General features: G+C 38.1%; 1 protein-coding gene across 1 annotated transcript in view; it reads left to right on the plus strand.

The window, feature by feature from the left end:
- STK3 (serine/threonine kinase 3) overlaps window positions 1-16,335 on the plus strand; it is a 130,019-nt gene extending 113,684 nt beyond the window's left edge. The window contains exon 11 of the mRNA XM_060775654.2: window positions 12,110-16,335. Coding sequence (XP_060631637.1) covers window positions 12,110-12,268 — 159 coding nt within the window. The 3' untranslated portion in view covers window positions 12,269-16,335. The remainder of the gene's footprint in view (window positions 1-12,109) is intronic.
- Window positions 16,336-25,632: the final 9,297 nt, after the last annotated feature.

A 25,632-nucleotide genomic window follows, 5' to 3' on the forward strand; every position in this document is an offset into this window, starting at 1 on the left:
GTATATGTTAAATAGTAGTATAATGGAGGACACAATAAAGCTTTGTGGGACCTCACAACTCAACAGACAAGGAGCCAAAAAGGAGCTTCCCAGCACCACCTTCTGGATTTGCCCTTCCAGGAAAGAAAGGAGCTACTGCAAAACAGTGCCTTCAAGTTTCATTCCAGTTTATTATGGTTAATGCTATTGAATGCTGCTGAGAGATCTAGAAGAACCAACAGGGACATACCACCCCTATCTAATTCTCATTGCAGATCATCCACCAAAGCAGCTAGTTCTGTCCCATGACCAGGCCGGCAGCCAAACTGAAATGGATCCAGATCATCAGTCTCATCCAGAAGCACCTGGAGCTAGGAGCTTACCGCATACTCCAGAACCTTGCCCCAAAATAGGGATAATCATTGAAGAATCAGCCAATGATTATCCCATAGAGTGGGATCTAATCTATTATTGACAGGAAGTCTTACCTTGTATAATGGTGTTTAATCATACTCCCAACACAAGCCAACAGCAGTGCATAGACATCACATATCTCTATTGGGCCTATAGTTGCTACTAAGAAGTCTACTTTCATCGGCATAACTTTGGAACATCTTTGCTAATCATATACTTTTTAAAAATCCAACCAGGCTTCCTGGTAACTCTCTTACACTTAATGGATATCATTTTGCTTGATAAATCCAATAGTGGTATAAGTAGGTTGGGTTTGGCTGTAGGCTTTTGACTCAGATAAGGTAGTAAACTGGCTGACCTTTAGTTAGCTTGTTCTTGTTTCAAGTACAGCTTTTAATAAAATGAGCTCTTTGATGGACTAAACTCCATAAAATAAAGCCATTTTATTCTTACAAGCAACAAAAAAGGAGCTAGAATGGGGAGTTGGAATGAAAGAAATGAGTGTCTGTTACTTGAATCTATGAACAGCTCAAAACAATCTGAGGCATGCACTAGTTAAATCTTAGAAAGTGCTACAGGCAACCACCATTACAATTGCCATAGAAAATTATTGTTAGTCGTTATGTTGATAGTTCACATTGTAGGAATTACTAGCAGATGGAAAAATAGATGACTCAGAAATACAGTATTAGCAATCCATATTTTTTTAATCAAAGGGTTCTAATAAGGCCTGTAGCATCTGTGCGATTCATTTAAACAGTTGCTAGGAAGAGCTTGTTTTCGGAGCAAACAAAACACTGCCTGTACAACTTATTTCTGAGTAAATGTCTGTTTTGTTTAATATTTTAAACGCTAATTATTCTCTAGATGCTAACTGATGGCTTCCATTTCTGCCATTTTACAGCAGTATCTAATCTGAAATCAGAGCATCCGTTATTTGTGAATATTGCTGAAACAGATTGGAGCATCCATGCAATGCTGCTGTTGTTTAAAACAATGAGTAAGCTACACTGAGCAAATTACTTCGAGATTCCTATGCATTTTGCAAAACTGCGATGATCCTCAGTGTAGTGATGAATGGTGTGGTCCTGTGCAGGGTTACTGTGGTGAAGATCCCAGTGAATTTGATGGATCTTGCTTCCAGAAAATAATTAAAGTGCTTTAATTCCTCTTTCAGTGAAAAACACCATCATGGCTTATCTACTGTATCCAGGTTCTCTATCTGAATGTGATAGGAAGGTAAAGATGTTGGAAAGTGAGGAGCAAATGCTGGTATCAGCCTAGATGACTTTTAAATCAGGTCTAGAAAATTAATGGAGGAAAGGGCAAAATAAAAAAGGAGGGACTCCGTGCCATGTTATTTACATGTTGACCCTATTATTAGGGGAAACCAGTAGGACACACAAGGAAGAGTGTACCGTTGCTTTCATGTTCTGCTTGTGATCTTTCCATGGGAATGTTGCAGGAGGATGGAAGGCTGGACTGATTCAGCATATCTGCTTGTTCTTAAGATAGATGGCGTTGTCTGAGAAGATGGGCAGATATCACATTTGTTTGAAGACTCCACAGACTTAATTCAGAATGATTTAATCAAAGATCATTAAATAGCGATAACTTTTAATTATAAATAATTTTTGCTTTTTTCAACACCGTACATGTATAGTGTTCTTAAATTATTCAGGAAAATGTATAATATTGTAGTTTAACTGATTTGATCATTATATATTCTTGGATCATAAAAATAAAAGGGGATATCGTTTTCTCTCATTTTATTTTTAAATACAAAAAACTAGATCCCCTTTTTATGGCCCAAGAATAAGCCACTGTTTATGCCCATAAAATTTAATGATTGTAATCAAGACTTCTGAATATCTTTGTTACAGTTTAATCCGGTTGTAGCTTTCTTGATTGTTATATGAAAATATTTCCAGCTTGCAACTACAGTAGAGTCTTGCTTATCCAACCTTTGCTCATCCAACGTTCTGTATTATTCAATGCAGTCTATCTCTCACCCAGATCCACAACTGTTTCAATACATGCGATGTTTTGGTGCTAAATTCATAAATACAGTAATTACTACATAACGATACCGTGTGTTGAACTGCTTTTTCTATCGTTTTGTTGTAAAATAAGATGTTTTGGTACTTAATTTGTAAAACCATAACATAATCTGACGTTGTATAGGCTTTTCCTTAATCCCTCCTTATTATCCAACATTTTTGCTTATCCAACGTTCTGCTGGGCTGTTTATGTTGGATAAGCAAGACTATACTGTATCTTGCTGTTTTTTGTCAAATGGTTATGATGAACCTAAAGCAAACCTATCATGGGGGTTTCTTGGCAAGATTTGTTCAGAGAATGTTTCCCTTACGGTTGAGAAAGAGTGACCTACCCAAGGTTCAGAGTAAGCTTCCATGACCAAGTGAGGATTCCAACTTTGGTTTTCAGAGTTGTAGTCCTAGGCTCAAACCACTACACTTTTGGGAATGGCTTATTTTGGCTTCCTTTAAGATGGACATGTTATGGGACTATCCATCAAAATATATTATGTTGTCATTAATTTCTGTTTTCTGTAATGGATTTTGGGACATGTGTTTGTTGATGGTACAATAAAACCCTTCTCTTGAGCACCTTCAGTGGCAAAAAGAAAGAATGATTTAAAAACCCTGTTTTACTAAAACCAAATTAAAATAAGCATATTCACATCTTAATAAATCATGTTGTCTCAGTACCAGAAATTAATGAATACCTGTTCTCTAGATGCGGCAGAATTAAGATAGCAAGGATTTTGGAATGATACCAAGATACATGTACATTGTACACTTTAGATTTATTTTCTCAGATGAGAGAGATAGCCGAGGTTTCATTTGCAGATCACTTTGCTTCAGTTGTGGTTTCTATTTATTTAAGATTTTTGAAGCTTATGCTCATTAAAACATGCTGAGAAAAAGAGAAGCATTACTGCGTTTGGGTAAATTTTTCATGAGCAATATCTTGGGAAATCTATGAACATCTGAGGATACGTTTCAGTGCATTTCTTTTGCTTGGAATCTCTTTTTTAATGACGTATCTAGCAATATGCTCTTGACTTTGGAGCACCATGTTTTATTTCAAAACCTTTGCTGCTGTTCACAAAACAGACTCTGTGGGCACCACATTGTGCCACTTTTTACCAAATGTTGGCTTCCCTTGTAGTATTTAGTTCTGCCTACCCCCTTGGCACTTGGATGCTACAAATGGTGCTTAAAAAGGGTTTTCTGAAAACATTGCTTGCTTGTTCCAAGTAGGAAAATGACTCATTTCATGAATTCTGTGTTTTCTCTTCACAGTTACTTTTAAAATATGTGGCATTATGAGTTGTATTTATTAAGTTCCAAAGGCAAATGAAAAATGAGATGCATCAGATTCTACTAACTTAAATGCTTGCATTCTCTCCCATGTTTTAAATGGAGAAGTGGAAACAATTGTGATGGCTTTTATTAAGTGTTCTGTTTTATCTGTTTTCTTGGCTACTTTAAAAGTAAAGGAAAAATCTTGTTTACATAGAAAAGTAGAATCCAGAAGCAGTAAAGATCAAGTTGCAAAGTTAAGTTCTATCAAGACAAAAATGCAGTTGGGCAGCTGGACTATGGAACAAGTTGCACAGGGAAATGGAGATGCTATTTTTTTTTTAAAAAAAAGAAAAACAGATGAGCTTCTAGAATTGCCATTGAAAGGAGGGATAATTAATCTTAACCAAGTTGACTGTGTTGCTGTAATGCAGACAACTTCACCTGCATATGGGAAAATAATTACTGGCAGACATCAACTGCTAATCCCATAGACTCACCAAATCAGTGTCATTGACATCAGTGTTAATTTACCACTTAACTGTTCATTCAGTATGACCAGCTGGGACTTGCAATTTGGTTTAGTTCTTGAAGAAGCAAAGTAGAGACCAGTGAGCTATTTTGCTTGCAGGGAAAGGGGGGGGGGGGATAGAAGTGTATAAAATTATGAACAGTGCAGGTAAAATGAACAGGGAGGTGTTTTCCTCTTCAGAATCTGCACTTCTGACACTTTAATGGTTAAGGGCATTATCCTTCCAGCCCAGCCCTCTGATTGTCTCACTTTACCTCAGCTCTACGTAGGAATCATTGCATTTAGGAATCATGAGCCTGAACCCAGCATTTGTTGTTCAGCCATGATATTGTTTTTATGATGTTGCCTGATTATGATGATTTATTGATTTTTTGTTGTTGATTGTATTATTTTTGTGCTTGTTTTAACCTGTACTTCTTGGACTTGTCCCTTTGTAAGCCGCCCGAGTCCCGTCGGGGAGATGGAGGCGGGGTATAAAAATAAAGTTGTTATTATTATTATTATTATTACTACTACTACTCACCAAATGCAGGATCATTCATTCACTGAGGCCAAGTTGTGGGAAATACACTAAAGATAAAGGTCAAGGTTTTCCCTTAATATTAAGTCTAGTTGTGTCTGACTCTGGGGGGGGGGGGTGTGTGCTCATCTCCATTTCTAAGCCGAAGAGCTTCCCACCGAAGTGGTACCTATTGATCATCTCACATTTGCATGTTTTCAAACTGCTAAGTTGGCAGAATCTGGGGCTAACAGGGGGAGCTCATCCAGCTCCCTGGATTCAAACTGCTGACCTTTTGGTCAGCAAGTTCAGCAGCTCAGCAGTTTAACCTGCTACACCACTGGGGACTCTAAAGGTAGAGATAAATATTTATTCACCTGACACATTGTTGAACTGTGACATTTTCTACTGCAAACGGTAGTGGTGGTTGCACAACTGGGTCACTTTAAAAATAATGTTTGTCAGGGTTCTTCGTGGGTAGGGCTCTAAATTGCTATCTTTGCTGTTAGTTGCACTTTGTCTTCAGTATCAAAGGCGATATGCCTCTATATACCAATCTTTGGGGAACTAAAGCAAGAGGTTTCTATTGTACTCACGTATGCCAAAGACATCTGGTTAATGACGGGGAGTGGGGGGGCGGGGGGCAGGATGCTAGTCTGGTTAGGCCTTTAGTCTGAAATATCATGCCTGATTTATTATTGAACCACATTGCAAAAGCCAAGAGAATAAACAAGTTAAAATGTAAAATTTGTAGAAAAAGAGGTCTCCTTAAATACTTTTCTTCACAATACATTTAAAACTTTATAGCTACAGATTAAAAAAAAACACTCATGAAAATGGATAATTGCGGAGCATTCCATATAAATTAATGGCAAAGTCAGACCAAACATTGGTCGTCTTTTCACTGAGGATCATTATATACCTATAATGTATGGGAAATAGAGAGTGGCATGCAGAATTAATTATCTGTTAGTAAAACATAATAAAACATGAAAACACATTTGGTATGAGTCGTCCAAACTTATTTATTGCATATAAATTCCTTTGTGGTTATCTTTTTTGTGTATTTAGGTATTCATTTTTACGTATTTGTGGTTATAAAATCTAAGACTTTGGTTATATCCTATTGGGGAAAGTTATTTTTATATGTTTGTCTCACATCTCAACTTGTTTGTTTTCCTCTTTATCAAGAAAATCTAGCCAGTTTATTGTCAGACTCCAGATACATGGCACTGGGAACTTTAACAAAGGAAGATGCTGGCTTAGCTGGGATTGATAGAATGGCATGGACATGCTCTTGTCTGATTTAAGAAAGATATATGGGACTGTGTAAATTACTGTGGTTAGTCATTTTTTAAGAAGCAATGAAAATGTGTGTTTTTCCTCCTAGTTCTCTGTGGCCTTCACATCAGAATGCTTCCGTGCTCATGCATTCTCTGTGTTGCAATACAGTTTCATTGCCCTAGGAGATTTTCAACAGCGATTTCATTGTTTCAACTGATATTTTATAAAAACAAGATTTTTTTTTTTGCATTCCAGAATTGTTTTCTGGTGTAACAACATAATTAGGGCATGATATGTGTTTTCAATTTTGTAGACAAAGGATATTTTTGGACTACGGGATAGCTTCATGAGGAAATTGTTTTTATCTGATAAAGGAATGAAGTATTCATTGCCAGTGTTTTCTTCAACAGGAAACAGCATTTCTGTTTAATCCCTCCTAAGTAATCATGACGGAAATAATCAAATCAATAGCTTTAGACTTCCCTTTTTGAACTGAAGTATCGGGCTTTGTTGTTTTATTCTTAGCTTTTACTAAATTAATAGCAAAAGGAATATGGCTATCCATGAGTGTAAATATTTTAGTGAATGATTGCACATTTTCTGTATTCCATGTTTTTCTTTTATAGTGTTTTTAATGTCTTTTTGAAATTTGCTCACGATTCATACGCATCCCTGTTTGGTTGCATTTTCTGACTGTCTTTTGCAATATTAATATTTTAGGCACACATTCACGCAGCTCATTTCAAAGGTCATTCCATTGAGGCAAGCATGATATATCAGCTGCTGACTTTAAGAGAGTCATCAAATTTCCTCAGATTTTTTTTTATGGGAAAATAGTGTTATTTTTTCTTGACTCATTTCCTAGGCTTAGGAAAAGTAACAAAGGATGTCAAAATACAAAAGTTAAATTATATTTTAAAGCTTAAAAAACTTTCTCAAGTGCTCCTAGCCTTAGAAGCTTGCTTTCAATTGAGTTTGGATATTACAGATTCCTACTCTGAAATAGAAAGGTTATTCTACAATGAACATTATTTTGGAGTTTAGCCACACCATGTGGTTTTTATTGCATATGCTTTACCACCTGAATATTTTGAAAAAGATGGGTTCAGGTGTATGTTCTTCCCCCACCCTTAGGAATTTAGTTGTAGTATCATGTTCCTCATGTCTATCTGTTCTTTTAATTTAAATAGAGGGAGAAACATATTCAGCATAAAGGTAAAGTTTCCCCTTGACATTAAATCTAGTTGTGTCCAACTCTGGGGGGTGGTGCTTATCTCCATTTCTAAGCTGAAGAACCGGCGTTGTCAGTAGATGCCTCCAAGGTCATGTGGCCGGCTTGACTTCATGGAGTCCTGTTACCTTCCTGCCAGAGCAGTACCTATTGCTCTACTCACATTTGCATGTTTTCAAACTGCTAGGTTGGCAGAAGCTGGGGCTAACAGTGTTAGCTCACCACGCTCCCCGGATTCAAACTACCAACCTTTTGATCAGCAAGTTCAACAGCTCAATGGTTTAACCCGGTGCACCACCGCTTTTGGCTATTGCACTGGTTACCAAGGCTAGGGCATTCAAAATATTGGAAGTTTTGAATTTTCAAAACCTGGAACCATTTCAAAATGCCTTGGTGTCGTCTTCTCCTTTTGGAAGCTGTTGGAAGTATTATTTGAGGCACTTGTGCTTGTAGTTGAACAAAGTATATAGAATAATCTCCCTGGTGTAGCTATTCTCTTTCATGAGCTTCTCAGAGAGTTTGTTTTGGTGTTGTGTACATCCAAGTTGTCTCCGACTTACGGTGAACCTAAAGCAACCTATATTGTCATTTTCTTGGTATAACTTGTTCACTGATGAGTGGTTTGCTGAGATGGAGAAGCCATGACGTATTCAAGGTCAATTTGCAGATTCCTTTGGCTAAGCCGATATTTTAACCTTTGTCTACCAGAATCCTAATCCAACATTAATAACATCATAATGGCTCACATTGAGAAATATGTATATTCCAAAATTGGTTGAATAGTAATGGGGTTTTGCTTCTGTAAATTCATTCTGTGGATCCTACTATCTGAGGGACAGAGACTGATATTTGATTACACTGGAGAGTTTATTGTTCTTTGGTTTCATCGTTTTAAACTTTGAAAAGATGGGATAACATTGTTTTCAATCTTTTCTCCTTTCTTTTCTGCCAGCTTTGCTATAGTGTATATGTATCTATCTCTGCCTAAGGTTGTGTTATATATTTGATCACAAACACAGAAGAAACATAAACTGTTTGTTATATATTATTTGTGAAGGTGATAAGTTCATATTAGTTGCTATTTTTCTTTAAAATCGCTTGTTACTGTCAGAATAGCACACAGAGATGTGTGCACTGCACTGTATGCTCAAAATAGTACTTACGCCTCTCAGGGAAATAGGCATTGTTTAATAGAAAGCACCTTGTATTCATGAAGTCAATACTGACTCAGAAGCAGCTTGAATCTAATACTATGTTCTTGTCCATTTGTCTCCATTTCAGGTATTTATTGCATGGTGTTAGAATGTCAGGAAACTTACTGAAAAACCAAAATGGGCTATATTTTTCTCATTAGGGCTTATTTTTATCTTCTTTTATCTGATGTAGGCTTTTTATTTACCACAGTGGAACCTAATTGGCATGCATGTGCACACAGTGAAAGATCTGACAGGGCTGTGAAGCCTTACTGCCTCAGGATAGTAATAAATAAGAATCCCAGTATTTTGTTTTCCATTTTGAAACCGGATTATTTCCTGAAAGTGCAGGTGGAGGAACCACTGCCTGAAGCACCCCTCTCAATTTGAGGAAGAATCCAGTTTCACTTCTGTTATTCGGCGTGCAAATGAGCCACTTTCTTTGTAAATAGACCTCAATATTATGAATGTTTGGATAGCTCCCGAAACGTTAATCAAGCAGTCCTTAGCAAAAATGCTAAAGTATTGCTCTGAGGGGAGAAAAGACTGGTTTAAACCTTCTTCTGTCTCTGAATTGAAGTCATTGTTTCGGGTGTCAGCTGTTATTTCAAGGCACCCTGACCCAAAAAGGTGTGGCAATGACCCAGCAAAGGATTTGAATTCTTGTTTAAAAGTCCTGTGAGTATAGTATATTCAAAATGCTGTGGTCCTTATACATAGTATAGGGTTGGCAGACACTTCAAGGATGGATTAGTAAAATGAAGTAATAACCCTTCTTCAATCTGTCACAAGAATGTTTTATAAAAATAGGACTCTTGATATTTGGAGAGAAATGTTCTGTCTGTAAGGCTGTTTAGCCCATGTCTTATTTGGTTTTTCTTCATTCTGTAATAGCCTTCCACAGCTTGTTATGGCCATAAAAACTACAAATAATGAGGGTTGTAGTTTTTTGGGGGGTTTTTTGGTCGTGTCAGGAGTGACTCCTGGTGTGAGAGAATTGGCCGTCTGCAAGGACGTTGCCCAGGGGACGCCTGGATGATTTGATGTTTTTATCATCCTTGTGGGAGGCTTCTCTCATGTCCCTGCATGAGGAGCTGGAGCTGATAAAGGGAGCTCATCCGCCTCTCCCCGGATTCGAACCTGCGACCTGTCGGTCTTCAGTCCTGCCGACACAGGGGTTTAACCCACTGCGCCACCGGGGGCTCTTGGGGTTGTAGTTGAATGGGTGCCATATTGGAGAGAGGAATGAGATTGACCAAAATCCAGTGTCCACTAATTAAACAGATTGATTAGCAATGGCCCTTCTGTCTCTACACGTTCAACATGGCATTTTAATATTTGACATCTACCTCCGCCTGTTGGATGCTGAAAACTATTTCAACTTTAGGGTTTTTTGGCCAGTTTTATAATTTTATATTGATATTGTCTTATCACTGTTTTGATTTGTCACTTGTTTGTCTTCAGCATTGAATATTTGCCACTTCATTACTTTTGATGGAAATCAAAAGTCCTCTCGGGGAAATCCCTGAGTCCTCTCAGGGAGATAGGGCAGGTTATAAATAATTAATAATAATAATAATAATAATAATAATAATTATTATTATTATTATAGCTGTTTTTCTCTTCACCATGACATGAAGGAACTGCTTTGAAGGACATACAGCAGAGTAGTTCTGTATTATTATTATTACCTTTATTTTTGTCCCACATTTTTCTCATAAGGACTCAAGGGGCTAACAAGGACATGCCACAATACAATAGAATTTGAAAACAAGGCAGATACATATACATATGATTATAATTTAAAAAAAAAAACTAAATATTTGTGCCACAAATGTAAAAGTAAAAATACAATAAAATGCAATTTAAATTACATTTTAAAACTACACAGCCGCCCCCCCCCCCCAAATCCCACTCACATCATTCCCAGCAGCCTACCCCTCATCCTTCCCTAAATGCCTGGTGACAGAAGTATGTATTCAGCTGCCTGCAAAACACAAGCAGGGATGGGGCCACCCTGGTCTTTCTAGGGAGGGAATTCCAGAATCCAGGAGCATCCACCGAAAAGGTCTTCTCCCTTGTTCCCACCAAATAGGCCTGAGAGACTGATGGGACAGAGAGAAGGCCCTCTTAGTCTTCTAAAAGGCCCATAAAGAGAGAGATGGTTCTTCAAATAACCTGGACCCATGTCTGGGTGGGAGAAGGGGACTCCCCTTTCCAGTTCCACAGATAGAACTGCTTCAAACAACAGAAGTATGCCATCATATCCGGACAATTGTCAGGTGTTGACAAATCCAGAATAATTTGCAGGTTATTCTTTTCTGCTTCTCTGATTCCGTTGCTAAGGATTCTCAGCCATTTCTATAAACTAGAATGGTACTGTGATGATTGCAGAACCTTATTAGCAATTACATTCACTCACAAGGAAATCTTGGAAATTCCTTTAATGCTGGGTTACTATTCTACAGCAAAGTTATGAATTAAGAAAATGTGGGCAAGTTCCCAGTTCAATACCCTTCAGCCTCCAGGTCTTCTAGTCTGAGCCGGTTGGTCTTTCCCACGCAGGGCCCCAGATGTTTTCACTCTGTTACCATTCCTCAACCTTGGCTGTGAACTCATGGCTTGGAGGTGTTCTGTGTCTTGAACACACCAGATACGAAGTCTATCGAAGGGACTAGATAATCTCAGGGTCAAAATAAAAAGGGATGCATTTTGCTATGATTAAACCTCTGTTCTCATAATGAGATTTCCACAGATATACCATAATCCTTAGCAACTAGATTGCTGATTAACCCATTAATATGTGTTTATCTTTCAATGACTAATCAGAAAACAAAGCAAGCCAAATCCAAGATGTGATGATAATTGCAGACGATGACCAACAGGCATCTTTCATTATTTTAGGGAGCATCCTTTCTAAACTGCATGCTCAACATAACTTCTACTTTCAGCTGTGTCATCAGGAGCAATTGGGGTTTCTGAAATGAACACAGAAGGAGTGGTTGCATTTCTTCATTTCATGGGTATTAAAGGAGGACTTTAAGTGGGAGCTCAATGCTTCCTCTTTCAGGTTGAATGGTACGAGATGTTACCTCAATGATGAATTGATCATGGTCAGTCAAAAGTCAACTAATTTTGAGGAACTATGTATCATTGGCTTCCTGTCTCTGTCCTTGGTTGTCGGTTAGTGAAGCTTATCTAATAAATTCTCAGCAAAGGATCCATGTGTTTCTGCTGTTGTTTTCACACCAGTTCTAGAATCCAAACTGAATTGGAAAATATAATCACAAAGATTTAAACAGAAACATGACAGACATTGGTAAGATAAATAAATGATGAGTATAACATTCTAGGTCATCTTTCATATTATTTTGCTTTATAGGTACATCAGTTCTAATTAGGCATTCTACATTTCTGCCTTCTCAGTTTATAGGTGAACACACACATGCACAGAGATTTGACTATAGTTTTCTTCTGATTCATTGAATTCAGAACTAAATGTAGTTACACGTGATCAGTATGACGTTTCATGATCTAGGTTATTTATTGTGAGTTTTCTACACTGAAGGGTATAATACCATTTTTCTACTTTTGCTGAAGCTTGTATTAAAGACCTGACTGTGTGCCTGTCCATTTCTTTCTGAACAGCTGAAAAATCTGAGTTTGGAGGAACTACAGATGAGATTGAAAGCTTTGGATCCTATGATGGAACGTGAAATTGAAGAGCTTCGTCAAAGATACACAGCAAAAAGGCAGCCAATTCTGGATGCTATGGATGCAAAGAAACGAAGGCAGCAGAACTTCTGATCTTCTTACTTCCTCAGATAATGATATGGACACCAGGAAAATCTGTACATAACTGCAAAACTTAAAAAAGCAGAAACTTGGAGCTTCACAGCAACTAAAGTGGAAGTACTAGAAGAAAACACATTGTATGTTTTGTAACATGAGCGAAAACCCTGATTTTCATGTTTTCATACAATAGAAATGTCACATTCCACTTCCTGATCCCATTCAGCTGTATTCTAGTAATGCTGTGTTTTGTAAAATAAGGAGTACTATATGGTTCCTGGTAAGGCTTAAGTCTGTTTCCTAATTGCTCAGTACCACAGCACCTTTAAAGGCATATTTATTGTACACACTTAGCTGATTTTATTTATTTCTATGCTTGATGCTTCTTAACTATAAATGGTGCTTGCAAGTTCGAATAGTGGACGCCAGGGTAGGGTAAGTTAAACATATGTGTGCAGCCACATGATAAAGCTACGTTACTACTATATTAAGACTGGACTCAGGTAAAGAGTGTTAGCTCCAGCAGGCTTGTATGCACCCGCTTAATTCTAATGAGATGTATTTGGGAGCTTGAACTAAAGCATGTTTTAACGCACTTTGCCGATTTGGAGGGGTTTGTAATGCATTGGCTACTTTAAAGAAATGGTCTACCAGATGCAGAGAGTTCAGTCTTTCATGAGAATATCTCTTTGACATAAATGGGGTTTATGTCCTCCTAAACGACTTCTATATTTGAACTTGCTTAGGAGACATTTCCAGGGAGTTTTATAAATCAGTCTTTTCCTTTTGGTGAGTAAGCTCTTACAGAATCAGAGACAAGTGCCTGTATAGTTCCTCTTTTTCTCTCTCTGCCTTTTCGTAGTGCTGGAGAAATGAAGTTCACTAACTATCCACAGTTCTATTTGCCATTGTTTTTCATTGGCAATAGAGATGGGGAACCTTGCCAACCAGTGCTATTGGATTCTCGCTTCCATCATCCCTGATTATAATTGGACACATGGGCCATGTTAGATGGAAAATAAATTCCAACAACTTTGGAAAATTTCAGGTTGCCATCCCAAACATGTATTCACTAGTTTCTGTACTCACTTACATCCACAATAAAAGTCATTGTTTATCATTGAACAATCTTAGTTGGGGGTGTTTTACTGTTTTTAGTATTTTTCTCTATGTATTTCTTTTTGTTTTCAAAGTTGGAAACATCTTTTTTAAAAACAAAACAAAACATAGTATTGAGAAATCGAAGTTCAATAGCCAAAGAAAACATCTTCTGCTGGATAGGTACAAAGATGCAGGGGTGCCCAGCCTTCAGCAGCACTTTCTGCTAAATGCCAAAAGCATTTTTACAAAAGGAAATACCCTGCATTTAAAAAAAGAATTTTGGAATTTACTGCTGCTGTATATGAAACACAGTGGCTTTTTCTTGCATTTTGAGCAATAAAAGGAAATTCTAGATTAATAATGTCCAAGACTTCTTTCACTACCAAGGCTGATGTATATTTCTACAAGGGAATGTGGATGCAAAGGAAATACAGGCTTAGTGGGAGATAATGTACCAAGATTGTATATCGACAAGGCAGTCTTGCACATCAGTGTACACATGACATTGAGGAGTACAGGGAGTATCAGCAATTTTAAGGCTGCCTATTTTCCCATAGTGAGAAATTTGCTGCTGGCACAGGTATACCAGTGCTATTATTTAGGGCTTTTTTTCTGTTGCTTGGATGTTACTTTGGGGCTTTCCTGGAAGCATGCGGCCTCACTGGGTTTGTCTTAGCATGTTGTACTATTTTTTCAACCCTTAATTAGTGCTTGTAAGTGAAAAGTACTCTTCAGGGTCAATATAGTAGACTCCTTTTGTATGCTCATGGGATCTGTATCATTTTGAAACTGCTTTAAAAGTCACTGCAGGTTTGTGCTTTGGAAATTGCTTTAAATAACCACTTACAGGTTTGTTTCCTTCTGACTTCGATTCATCTGTACCAAATAATATGGCTGTGGTGTTTCTATAATTCCAAGAATGTCTGATGTGTTGACAATTTAAACAGGACTAATAAGAATCTTAATAGTGACCACTAAGTGGATATTGTTCTGTGAAGGATTCTGGATTTTACTAACTATTCTTTTGAAATATGTACTGTAGTATTGTGCACTGCAAACTGGAGAACTACATAGCACATTCTGAAATGCCTTAAAACAGCCATAAGAAATTAACTGTGTAATGGGACCATTCCCTTCTTTTTCAGCTGAGAACTATCTTTACCATGTGCTATTTTTGTGGATACAGGCATGTATTATAAAATCCAAATGGGTTAACTGAAATCTATCCAACCTTTTTACCACCCAGTAAAAACTCTTTCAAACCCTCAATTGTGTTTGTGAAAGAGACCGGCCAGATTGTGCTCACACACTTTACTGGAGCTGATACTCAGTGCTGTTTGCTTCTAATATGCCACTGTTTCGCATCACACCAGAATTGTTACGATGTACTGTGAAATGATAGTAGCTCATTTTGTTTTAAATCTGGTATCGAGAATGTTTTGCCTCATAGTATAGCTACATTGCTAATAATAGATGCATATGTTGTGACCTATGAAACTGTCTTGTTAATAAGCTTTATGGCAAACTAAAATACAGGGAAATCATGCATGTTTTGTTGTTGCCAGTTTAAATTTTGGGAGAGGCCTTTCAGTTTTCAGAGGAGTATCTGGATATCAAGTTGTTATTTGTTTTTAAGAAAAATATGAATTTTTGAAGCCACACCTTTTCCAAATCCACAAAGCAATACCAAAAAGATGAGTGTGGCTTCAGCCTTGTCTTTCTCTGCTGTGCCTTATGCATAATTGACTTTGACCAATCATATGTTCCTTGACTTTCTCTATTGGTGTTGCTTTAATTATTCTTACACAGCGCAAGCCAGAAAGACAATATAAAATCCAGCTGTTAGGCTAAAACACGCAGCATCTGGAAACATCTCTGTTCAGATACTGGCACAGTTCAGATATATATACATTGCAGCTTAAGAGGCAGAGATACGCACAAGACGTTTGAAGCACCTACCATGTATCCTTGTGTCGCCAGTTCCTCCAAACTTGTGGTAATTTAGGAAGTTGTCAATTAACCATAATTAGTTCTCATAAACATCTGAACTGTGTTTCCCAGATTCAGAGCTTGTCTGTAAGTTAACCAATTCTAAACCATGAGTACAAATCCTAACTTGTTTAGCCATTGTTATTGCTTAGGGCCCTTCCACGTAGCCCTATATCCCAGAATATCAATACAGAAAATCCCACAATATCTGCTTTGAACTGGGTTATCTGAGTCCACACTCAAATAATGTGGGATTTCCTGCCTTGATATTCTGGGATATAGGGCAGTGTGGAAGGGCCCTTAGTTCCCAGTTCATATGCCACAAGACACTATGGTTAATTGACATTTTCTGGGTTAATGGTAGCCAAGAAGAGAAGGAATGGCATGAGGATAGTTTATAAAGCCTGTATATATATATATATGTCTGAATTGTGCCACTGAATTTCACAAAGACCTTTTCACCTATAAAGATTAAATGGAATTTCACTACATTTCTCAGTTTAAAGGTCAAATCAGTACTGTTTAAAGGAAGAGTAAACTGCAAATGCAGCACACGAAATTTGGTCTTTCCAGAGTTTTCCCCTCAAACAATCAGTTTGAGTAAATTTTAACAGACACTTGATGTTGCTTTTTATTGAAATAAGCAACAAACAGTACACTAGCAATGGAATTTAGAGATAACTTTTATACACAATTGGCTTTTTAAAATTAATTTTTCATATTTATTAATAGTTACTGAAAGATGCAGTATTTATTCCCATAACCACTTTTATTTCCACTGAAGATATACACCTTTTGTAAAGTATTTATTTTACTAAAACTTGCAATAAATACAGTAGAGTTGACAAGTAGCCTTAGTGAAATTTTAATCCAACTTGGTTTATGGTTTTTTTCCTGTCTTGTACATAAAAGTTTTAAAATACAACTTCCCCAAGATCTGAAAATTAATTGTTTGTTACCAAACATTTTGAATAAAAGCTATTTTCCATCTATGCCTGATGTTGTAATGTTTTTCATTCTAGTTTTCTTAAGCCGCAGTCCTAAATTCTCTTACTAGAGAATGTTTCATTGAACTTGGAGGGATTTCCTTTTGACTAAACATGCTTAGAATTGTGGTTAGGCTACAGTTTTAGGCATACTTATTTGGAAGTAAATTCCATTGAAATTGAAAGGATTTATTTCCACATGTGCCTATCTTAGAACTGACACACAAGTTGGCCAGCTTTGTCTCAAAATATTGTCCGCTTTGATGTTAAGCCTTGCATTAGAGTTTTCTCCAATAGACACCAATGGGAGGTATGTTTAGTCTGCTGTTCTCAAAATCAGATAGAAAACTCAATCTCCCAAAAGCTGGTTAAAAATGACAGATTGTGAGTTCAAGCGTACGGATTATTTTAGGAAGCCATTTAGTAGGCTATTCTAAAGGTAGCATTTTTTTCTTGTGTGAAGAAGAATAGTTTAACATGTTTTTTTTGGGGGGGGGGCATTGTTTTACCTGCTGTTTTAGCTCCATGACACTTCCCTTTTTGCTGGCAAAGTGTTTCATGTTGGACTCATTCAAAATGTCACTCTTCAGCAAGCAAATTCCCCATCATAGGGCTCAGGTTCCCTTTGGAGCACTCTAGGATTTGGACTCATAGTCTCCCTCAACTGATTTGCAGAGTAAAGACAGGGATATTATCCTGGGGAAGTGATGTGCCAAAATGACCCTTTCTCTGGGAAGGCTATATATAGGTCGTGGAGATCCATATGGGTCCCTAGGAGCTTTTTGTGGCCTGTCAAACTCCATAAAACCTCCTGCCTAACAAAACTGAGGGGGAAAATGTTAGTCCACATGATAAAAGGTGAGTCTTGGAGGCCTAAAGGAATGGCACATTACAAGAGTGGTGTAGTGTAAACACATACTCCAGCTCCCCCAAATCAAAAGAAAAAACTTTTAAGTAAGAGCCAACGGAAATTGAAAGTAACTTCCTGATGAATTTTTAGCCAGTATTCAGACAATTTGGGGGTGAGGGGAGTAGTCTCTTGGTGGAGCACAGGAATGAAAAGTGGTCTCTCTGTATTGGTACACACTGTTTTCCACTATCCGTCCCAACTACTTAGAGTGGAATAGAACTGAGAGGAAGATGTGGGGAGAAAGAATGTATTTGGATAGAATCATCCTATATTGTATCCAAAATTTTGCCTGTATCTATGACAAGCATCCTCAGAGGTTGAGAGGATGTTTGCCATAGATGCAAGTGAAACATCAAGAGAGAATGTCTCTAGAACATGGCCATGTAGCCCAAAAAACCTACAACAACCCAGTGATTCCAGCCATGAAAGCCTTTGACAATAAATCATCCCATACGTTATATCTCTTTTAATTGGATAATCTCTGCTTGTCTTTTATTGTATTTGACAATACATTAGATACCCAATAATACATTTCATGCACACATACTGTATATATACAAAGTCAAATTAACAAGTCCACTTCACAGGCTATACAATTACTCTCGCAGAGTTAGCACGAATAGTTCTGGTGTTCTTGCAAGAGCTTTCTTAGTTTGCAACACCAGGACCTCAGCGGAAGGGAATTATCACACAAAGAAAAGTGGCGGGTCACCAGCAAGTTTGGGTCCTTTGACAGGTTTTTCCCCATCAATGAAAAGTGATGATCCAGTTACAGTTTAAGAACACTGTGAGTACGTGTCAGCAACAATATTGTATAGTAAACCCCATCAACAGGTGATTTTATCTTGCTGCAATTATACTTTAGCAGCCTCATGTGATAAAGTCCGTAGCCCAGCATTGCAACTGGTAGGTATCACAATGGATTTCATCTTTTGGTTTTAAGCCATTTCAACTCAGGCACAAGAGTGTATGGAAATGAAGAAGAAGAATGGTTAAAAAGCCCTGTGGCCTTCAGCTGATTCGTAGAAACAGCCGATTTGTGAGGAAGAGAGGGAATCAGAGCTTCTGTCTAAGACACTTGTGCTGTTAACAGCAGGTCTGCAAAAGGAGTTTTCCTTCAGTCAGGCAGAGATGTTCCCCACCGCTGTTCTGGGGGTGGAAAGAAAGAGAAAAAAGAAACAGCACTAATTAAGTCAAAAGAGGATGTAATCATAGTTAAGAACCACTTTTGCAAATTCTTAGGCATAGCTCCCCATCAAAAATAGACCCAAGTGCATCAGTGGGATTGGCACAGGCACCATTCCATACTTTAAGAGAAGGAAATGTTTCCATGGGGGTCCTTGTGCTATTCTGTATGAGAGATTCCCTACCTCGATTATTTACTGAGACAATGTAGGAGTATTTTTAAGCAATTATTTATTTCAATGCATTTTTATAAATGGATCTAATTTATCTATATAAATAAAAATGTAATGTTCGTTTGTGGCATTAACAGAACTCAAAAACCACTAGACTAATTGACACCAAATTTGACACAGTACACCTAACAACCCTTCACTCAAAAAAATGATTTTGTCATTAGGGAGTTGTAGTTGCTGAGATTTATAGTTCACCTACAATCAAAGAGCATTCTGAACCCCACCAACGATGGAATTGAACCAAACTTGGCACACAGTTCTCCCATGACCAACAGAAAATATTGGAAGGGTTTGGTGGGCAGTGTCCTTTGGTTTTGGAGTTGTAGTTCACCTACATCCAGAGATCACTATGGACTCAAACAATGATGGATCTGGACCAAACTCTACACGAGTACTCAATATGCCCAAATGTGAACACTGGTGGAGTTTAGGGAAAATAGAGTCTTGACATTTGGGAGTTGAACTTTCTGGGATTTATAGTTCACCTACAATCACAGAGCATTCTGAACCCCATCAATGATAGAATTGGGCCAAACCTCCCACTCAGGAACCCCCATGAGGGCCACAGTAATGCGTGGCAGAGACGGCTAGTATTCTTATAAATGCAAACAATACAAGCTTATAAGTTTTTCTCATAGAATACATCTAATTCCCAAATTGTTCAAACCTTCATTAAAAATTGGGAAAATGGGGCATTTCAGTTCCAACAGAGGAGGAAATAAACTTAAAAGGGACAGTAAACAAGTTTGCATTCAATTGGTTATGTGATTTCAGCTTTGCTAAAACCTTGGGTTTTGGATCTGGAGTGCCAAGCTTCCGAAGGACCAGATGAGACACAGACAAGTTGAAGGCAAAATCAGAGGCTTTAATCTTAATAGCCAAAGAGAATGTCAGCAGAGACAGCACTCCAAAGAATTGACACACCTCAATGCAACAGACAGAAATACTTACAGTATTTTGACAGCAAAGGACTTCTGTTACCATGAGAATTGATTGGTCCTGATCAGGGCAGGTTAGGTTATGCAGGCTGGTTAGCTGGGATGCGCTGGGGTGCAGATTTGTCTTTAGGTTTGGAAGTATATTTAATAAACAGTCATAGGTATATTTGAAGGTTTGTGTCTGTTTATTGATCCACCCAGAAGAAAGGTGTGAGTGGAAAGCAATGTGGTGTGGCAAGAGATAATGGGTTGAAATAGGTTTTGATGTCTCTGTTTCTGTAAATACAATGGACACCAGCCAGGTTGTTCAGGGTGTTGGCTTATTCAATGGAGACCTAACAGAAGGGGGTCTGGCACAACCCTATAGATGAGGAAACATTCTCAGGATAAAATCAGAACACACCATAGAGGGAAAATAGGAAAAGATGGGGTTTGTACACACGTCCACCCTCACCATCCACCCCCCACTCCAGTTTCCTGGTGATAATTATAATAATTTGGGAAATCATTTCATGAAATCTGCAGTGTGGTGGGGCAACATTCAAGGGAAATTCTTGAGAGGTTATTATAGGGCAAAATGGAAAAGGCAATGCAGACATGCTGAATGTCCTGATAGAGTTCCGTATCTCAGTTCATAATTTTGGGGTCTAGTTTTCAATAATAAAAACACATAATATTTTATGGATACCACTACTATCCACCATTTATATTGTACTTCTATTTATCAACATTCTTTGAACTACTTCCATTGTATATGTACCTTCCATTTGTACAGTAAGGCAGAAAAATCGGCTAATTTGAAATCAACGGAGGAGCAGGTACAGATCTCAGCTGGGAATATAATCCAAATGCTATCCAGTGGAGACAGAGCTAAGAGTAGAATTAATGGGTGCACTGTAGAATTAATGCAACTTGACACCACTAACTGCTATTGCTCAATACTGTGGGATCATAGGAGTTGTAGTTTTACAAGGCCTTTAGCCTTTCTGCCAAAGAGTTGGTATCTCACCCAACTACATATCTTAGGATTTGTAAATTTGTAAAATGGTGCCAAACTGCATTAATTCTATAGTATACATGCACCCTTAGAGTGGTAATGGCACCCAAAGGTCCTTGAGTTGTTGACGGCCACAACCACAAGGGAGAAACGGGAAAAAATGGGAGAAGCATAATGGTAAGAGAAGGAGGTGACACTAAACCTGCTTCTTCCTTCTGGGCTCACCCACACTCTGGCACTGTCTAACAGATGTTGAAAAGACCAAGCCGTGGAAAATAATATTTTGGACCACATACAACTTGTAGAAACCCCCAGCCATTCTGGGAAATCAACAAAGAATACTATGGCATTTTAAAGGCTAACAGGTTTTATCTGGCACACACATTTGTGGATTCCAGCCCACTTTCATGAATTTTACAAAAGCTTAATGATACAAGGTGTCACAAGAACTGCCATTATTTTTCCTGAAACAGAAGAACACCACCACCTTGCTCAAAGTAAACTATAAAAGTAGCATTTCCAGGTTCTACATCAGTGTTTCTCAACCTGAGGGTTGGGATCCCTGGGGGGGGGGTTGCGAGGGGGTTTCAAAGTGGTCGCTATAGACTATCAGAAAACACATATGTCTGATGGTCTTAGGAACCCCTTTGGCAGAGAAGGCTGAAGATCACTCCTGTCCTTCTCTTCCTTTTTGAAACAAACGGCAAATCCTCCCACCAAAAGCCTTCCTTCTGCTCTCTGGATGTAGGTGAACTACAACTCCAAAATTCAAGGGCAATGCCCACCAAACTCTTCCAGTACTTTCTGTTGGTCATGGGAGTTCTGTGTGCCAAGATTTGTTCAATACCATCATTGGTGGAGTTCAGAATGCTTTTGATTGTAGGTGAACTATAAATCCCAGCAACTACCTCTCCCAAATGACAAAATCAACCCCCCACCCACCGGTATTTATTCAAATTTGGGCATATTGGCTATTTGTGCCAAATTTGGTCCAGTGAATGAAAATACATCCTGCATATCAGATACTTACATTATGATTCATAACAGAAGCAAAATTACAGTTATAAAGTAGCAACTGAAATAATGTTATGGTTGAGGGTCACCACAACATGAGGAACTGCATTAAGAGATCATAGCATTAGGAAAGTTGAGAAACTGGATTATATGGCAGCGTAGACACATATAATCCAGTTCAAAGCAGATAATGTAGATTATCTACTTTGATAATCTGGATTATATGGCAGTGTAGAAGGGGCCTTGGAGAGCCATGCTCCCCTGCATTGCATCTTGCATTCTCCAAACAGAGTCTAATATGAAGGATTATGCTAAATATAATAAGCTAATACATTTCACTGACCAATCTTCTCAGGTAGTGGTTGCCCAGAATCTGCTGGGGGGAAAACCCCCAAAACACTGAATATCTGCCAGAACATATAGTTGATTCTTGGGCATGGAGAATCTGTGCCATATTGGTAGAATAGCTTTCAGAACAGCAGAAACTTTTTAAGTGTGACCATTGTGTTATGTATATATGATACAAATTGTTGATTGAATGTAACTATAGGCTGTTTTCATAGTGGTGCCTTATATTAGTCAAGGTTATTGAAGGCTGATTGCTCTACTTGAAGGGAAATCCGATGGCATCCAAGTTTGTTTATTTTCCATAATGCAATATTCCTTAAGTTACTAGTAGCTACTCAATAGCAGCATGCAGGATTTGCTAAATCTAAACCTTGTTCAGCTGCTAACTGTAATGATCAGTTCTGTTTACACACCCAAAGCTGTCAGGTGTTCTTTGGACAAACGTGGATGGGGAAAATCAAGAATTTTAACAGGCAGGATGTATAGTTGAATGTTCCTATAACAGATCCAGAAAGTATTATGTCTTTTGGAAAACACAGCATTACTAACCGAATCATTTGGGGATTAGAGTAGATGTAGGTTAGTTAATATATATGCCATATTATAGGGACTTTAATACATGCTGTTAGCAAGCACAGTACTTCTGTCTGTGAATATATTTATGCCAACGAAACAATTATGAAGTCTAGTCAACACTGAATGACAAATGGGTCAAGCTAATGTCATAGTGAGATAAACTGGCAAAAGCTCCCTAGTGAATTTCCTCTGTATGATTTGGACCACAAGTCCCATCTGCCCAAGTGAGCATGACCAAAGGTCAAAGCAGGACTATGGGAATTGTAGTCCAAAACATATGGAGGTTACTTGAGAAGTCTAATCTAGGGTCAATTTCCACACATCTGCAAATGATTCCAATGCTAGTCATATTCAAAAGACCCATATTTAACCCCAGGCTTCTGAATGGTATCCTTTGTTGCAAGCCAGAAATAGATTTCATTACCAACTTTTGAGCCTGCAAATATAACTATAAAGGACTGACTTTAATCTAGTATCACACATAGAGTGCAAGATAAATGGCCTAAGAACTAATCTGAGCAATTAGATCTTGGAGGATATGTCCATTTCATTCAGAGTCATTAAGACTGATGTCAGCTCCGATTTGGAATAAATGCCAGATGCTCTGCAATGTAAATAAGGCAAGAAATGATTGTGCAAATGTAATCTAGAGAGGACTACTAGCATGCCTGGAATGAATTTCCTTCTTGGTGCACTGATTGAGGCCAGCAGGACACCATCTAATGGACCACAAGCAAGGTTATAGATAAGAGATGTGTTTTGATTAGATAGAGATAAGCAAGAAATACTAAGCTCCGCTGGTATGCTTTATTGGACTGGGTGGGTGAAGGAGCAAATAAAAGGCGTTTAGATAGAGCCAATAACAGACATGGGTAAACTTCAGCCCTCCAGGTGTTTTGGACTTCAACACCCACAATTTCTAACAGCCTATTTATTTATTATTATTTACAAGCTGTTAGGAATTGTGGGAATTGAAGTCCAAAACACCTGGAGGGCCAAAGGTTGCCCTTGCCTGCTCTACAACCTCCAATGACGATGGCTATTTGATAGCAGTCTCCATTGTTCCTAAATAACTAAAAGACTGATAACCACCAGGAAATGCTGCCCTAAAATTTTACTTTGCTAAGGCTCAACAAACAAATTGTCTGATTGTACAACTTCTTTACTTTTTTTCAAAGGAAAAGAGATGACTCCTCTTTGTATTTTCCAAATAGACAGATTATGGATGCCTCCTAGACAAAAAAGAAGCTGATAACTATGCAGTTCTATGTAGTTTGATATTGGCTCTTTTCAACATCAATACAGAATGTTATTGGAAAAGTACATGGTCTCTCTTAAGTTTGTGTTTAGTTTAAGATTCTAAAAGATCTAGAAACGTGTGTGTATATATGTGTAGATCAGAGTTTCTCAATCTGGGAGTCGGGACCATTAGAAAACAGTATTTTTGGTTGGTCATGAGGGTTCTGTGTTGGAAGTTTGGCTCAATTGTATTGTTGGTGGGGTTCAGAATACTCTTTGATTGTAGGTGAACTATAAATCCCAGAAACTTCAACTCCCAAATGTCAAGGTTTATTTTCCCGTGTTCACATTTGAGCATATTGAGTATCCGTACCATGTTTGGTCCAGATCCATCACTGTTTGAGTCCACAGTGCTCTCTGGATGTAGGTGAACTACAATTTGAGCATTCAAGGTCAATGTCCACCAAACCCTTCCAGTATTTTCTGTTAGTTGTGGAAGTTTTGTGTGCCAAGTTTGGTTTAATTCCATCATTGGTGGACTTCAGAATGCTCTTTGATTGTAGGTTAATTATAAATCCTAGGAACTATGACACCCAAATGCCAAAATCAACCCCCCCCCAACCCCACCAATATTAAAATTTGGGCATATCCGGTGAATGAAAATACATCCTGCATATCAATCAGATATTTACATTATGATTCATAACAGTAGCAAAATTACAGTTATGAAGGAGCAACACAAATAATGTTATGGCTGGGGGTCACCACAACATGAGGTGTGCAGTTGTATTAAGGGGTTGCAGCATTAGAAAGGTTGAGAACCACTGGTGTAGATGGCATTTATTTATTTATTTAATGTAATGTATTTCTATCCTGCCCTCCTCATTAGTATATCTTTGCTTGTTGGAAAGTGGAAACACTGGCATGTTTCATCCTAGGTGAAACTCCGGCAAAGACCAGCAATCTAGAGAAACAAAGGGGATCCATAGTAGGGATCTTACAAAGGAACAAATACAGGAAAGAGTGTGGAGAAAGACTGGGGATAGTTTGAAGCTTAACAACCACAACCACCCAGAGGGTGACTTGGTAAAACTTGTTTGAAAGAAAGCAACCGAGTGATAATAGTAATGGATACTGAGTTTGAGAAGCATTTCATTAAGAACAGTTGCACAGCTGGAACCATGCGGGGGAAAGAGCTTGACGCGGAAGAGCTGAAAGGTCATATCATATTGATGTAACACCTCCAAATATTATGGATGCTGTTGCTGACTCCCGATTTAGCTCTTCTGAGCATTATTGATGCTGACTCCCCAACCTACCAAAAAGAAAACAGGAATGTTATACCATTCCTTCACTGGCAAGAAAAAAATTGCTTTTTCATTAGTAAATGACCCACAAAATGGAATATAATGTGCTCTTCCTCTACAACACAATGATTTTCTTCTGCGCTACAGTAATAGTTCTCAAATGCTGGTTTTCAAGGTTTCTTGGATTTCAGTTCTCAGAAGCCCCAGTCAGTGCTCAAGTTTTCTGGGAGCCAAAGCAGAAAATATCTGGTTGACCAAGTTTGAGAGCCATTGCTCTCAAGCTGTGGTTCCTAACCTTTGATTTTCTAGGTCTTTGCGGCTTCACCTCCCAGCCAGTTGGCCAATGGTCAGGAATTCTAGGTTCCAAAGTCTAAAAACACTTGGAGGACCAAAGTTTGGGAACCACTGCTCCAGACGGCAGGATTAGTATTTAAAAGTTTCAGATATTTGAGGGTAGCATTCAGTTCAAGACACAGCTGAAATCAGAGAATATTGATGTCAAGGTCACGTAGTTTGATGATGAAACCAATCATAAGAGTGGAAGTATTAAAGTAGA

Source organism: Anolis sagrei, chromosome 4 (assembly GCF_037176765.1).
Source record: "Anolis sagrei isolate rAnoSag1 chromosome 4, rAnoSag1.mat, whole genome shotgun sequence".
Taxonomy (NCBI): domain Eukaryota; kingdom Metazoa; phylum Chordata; class Lepidosauria; order Squamata; family Dactyloidae; genus Anolis; species Anolis sagrei.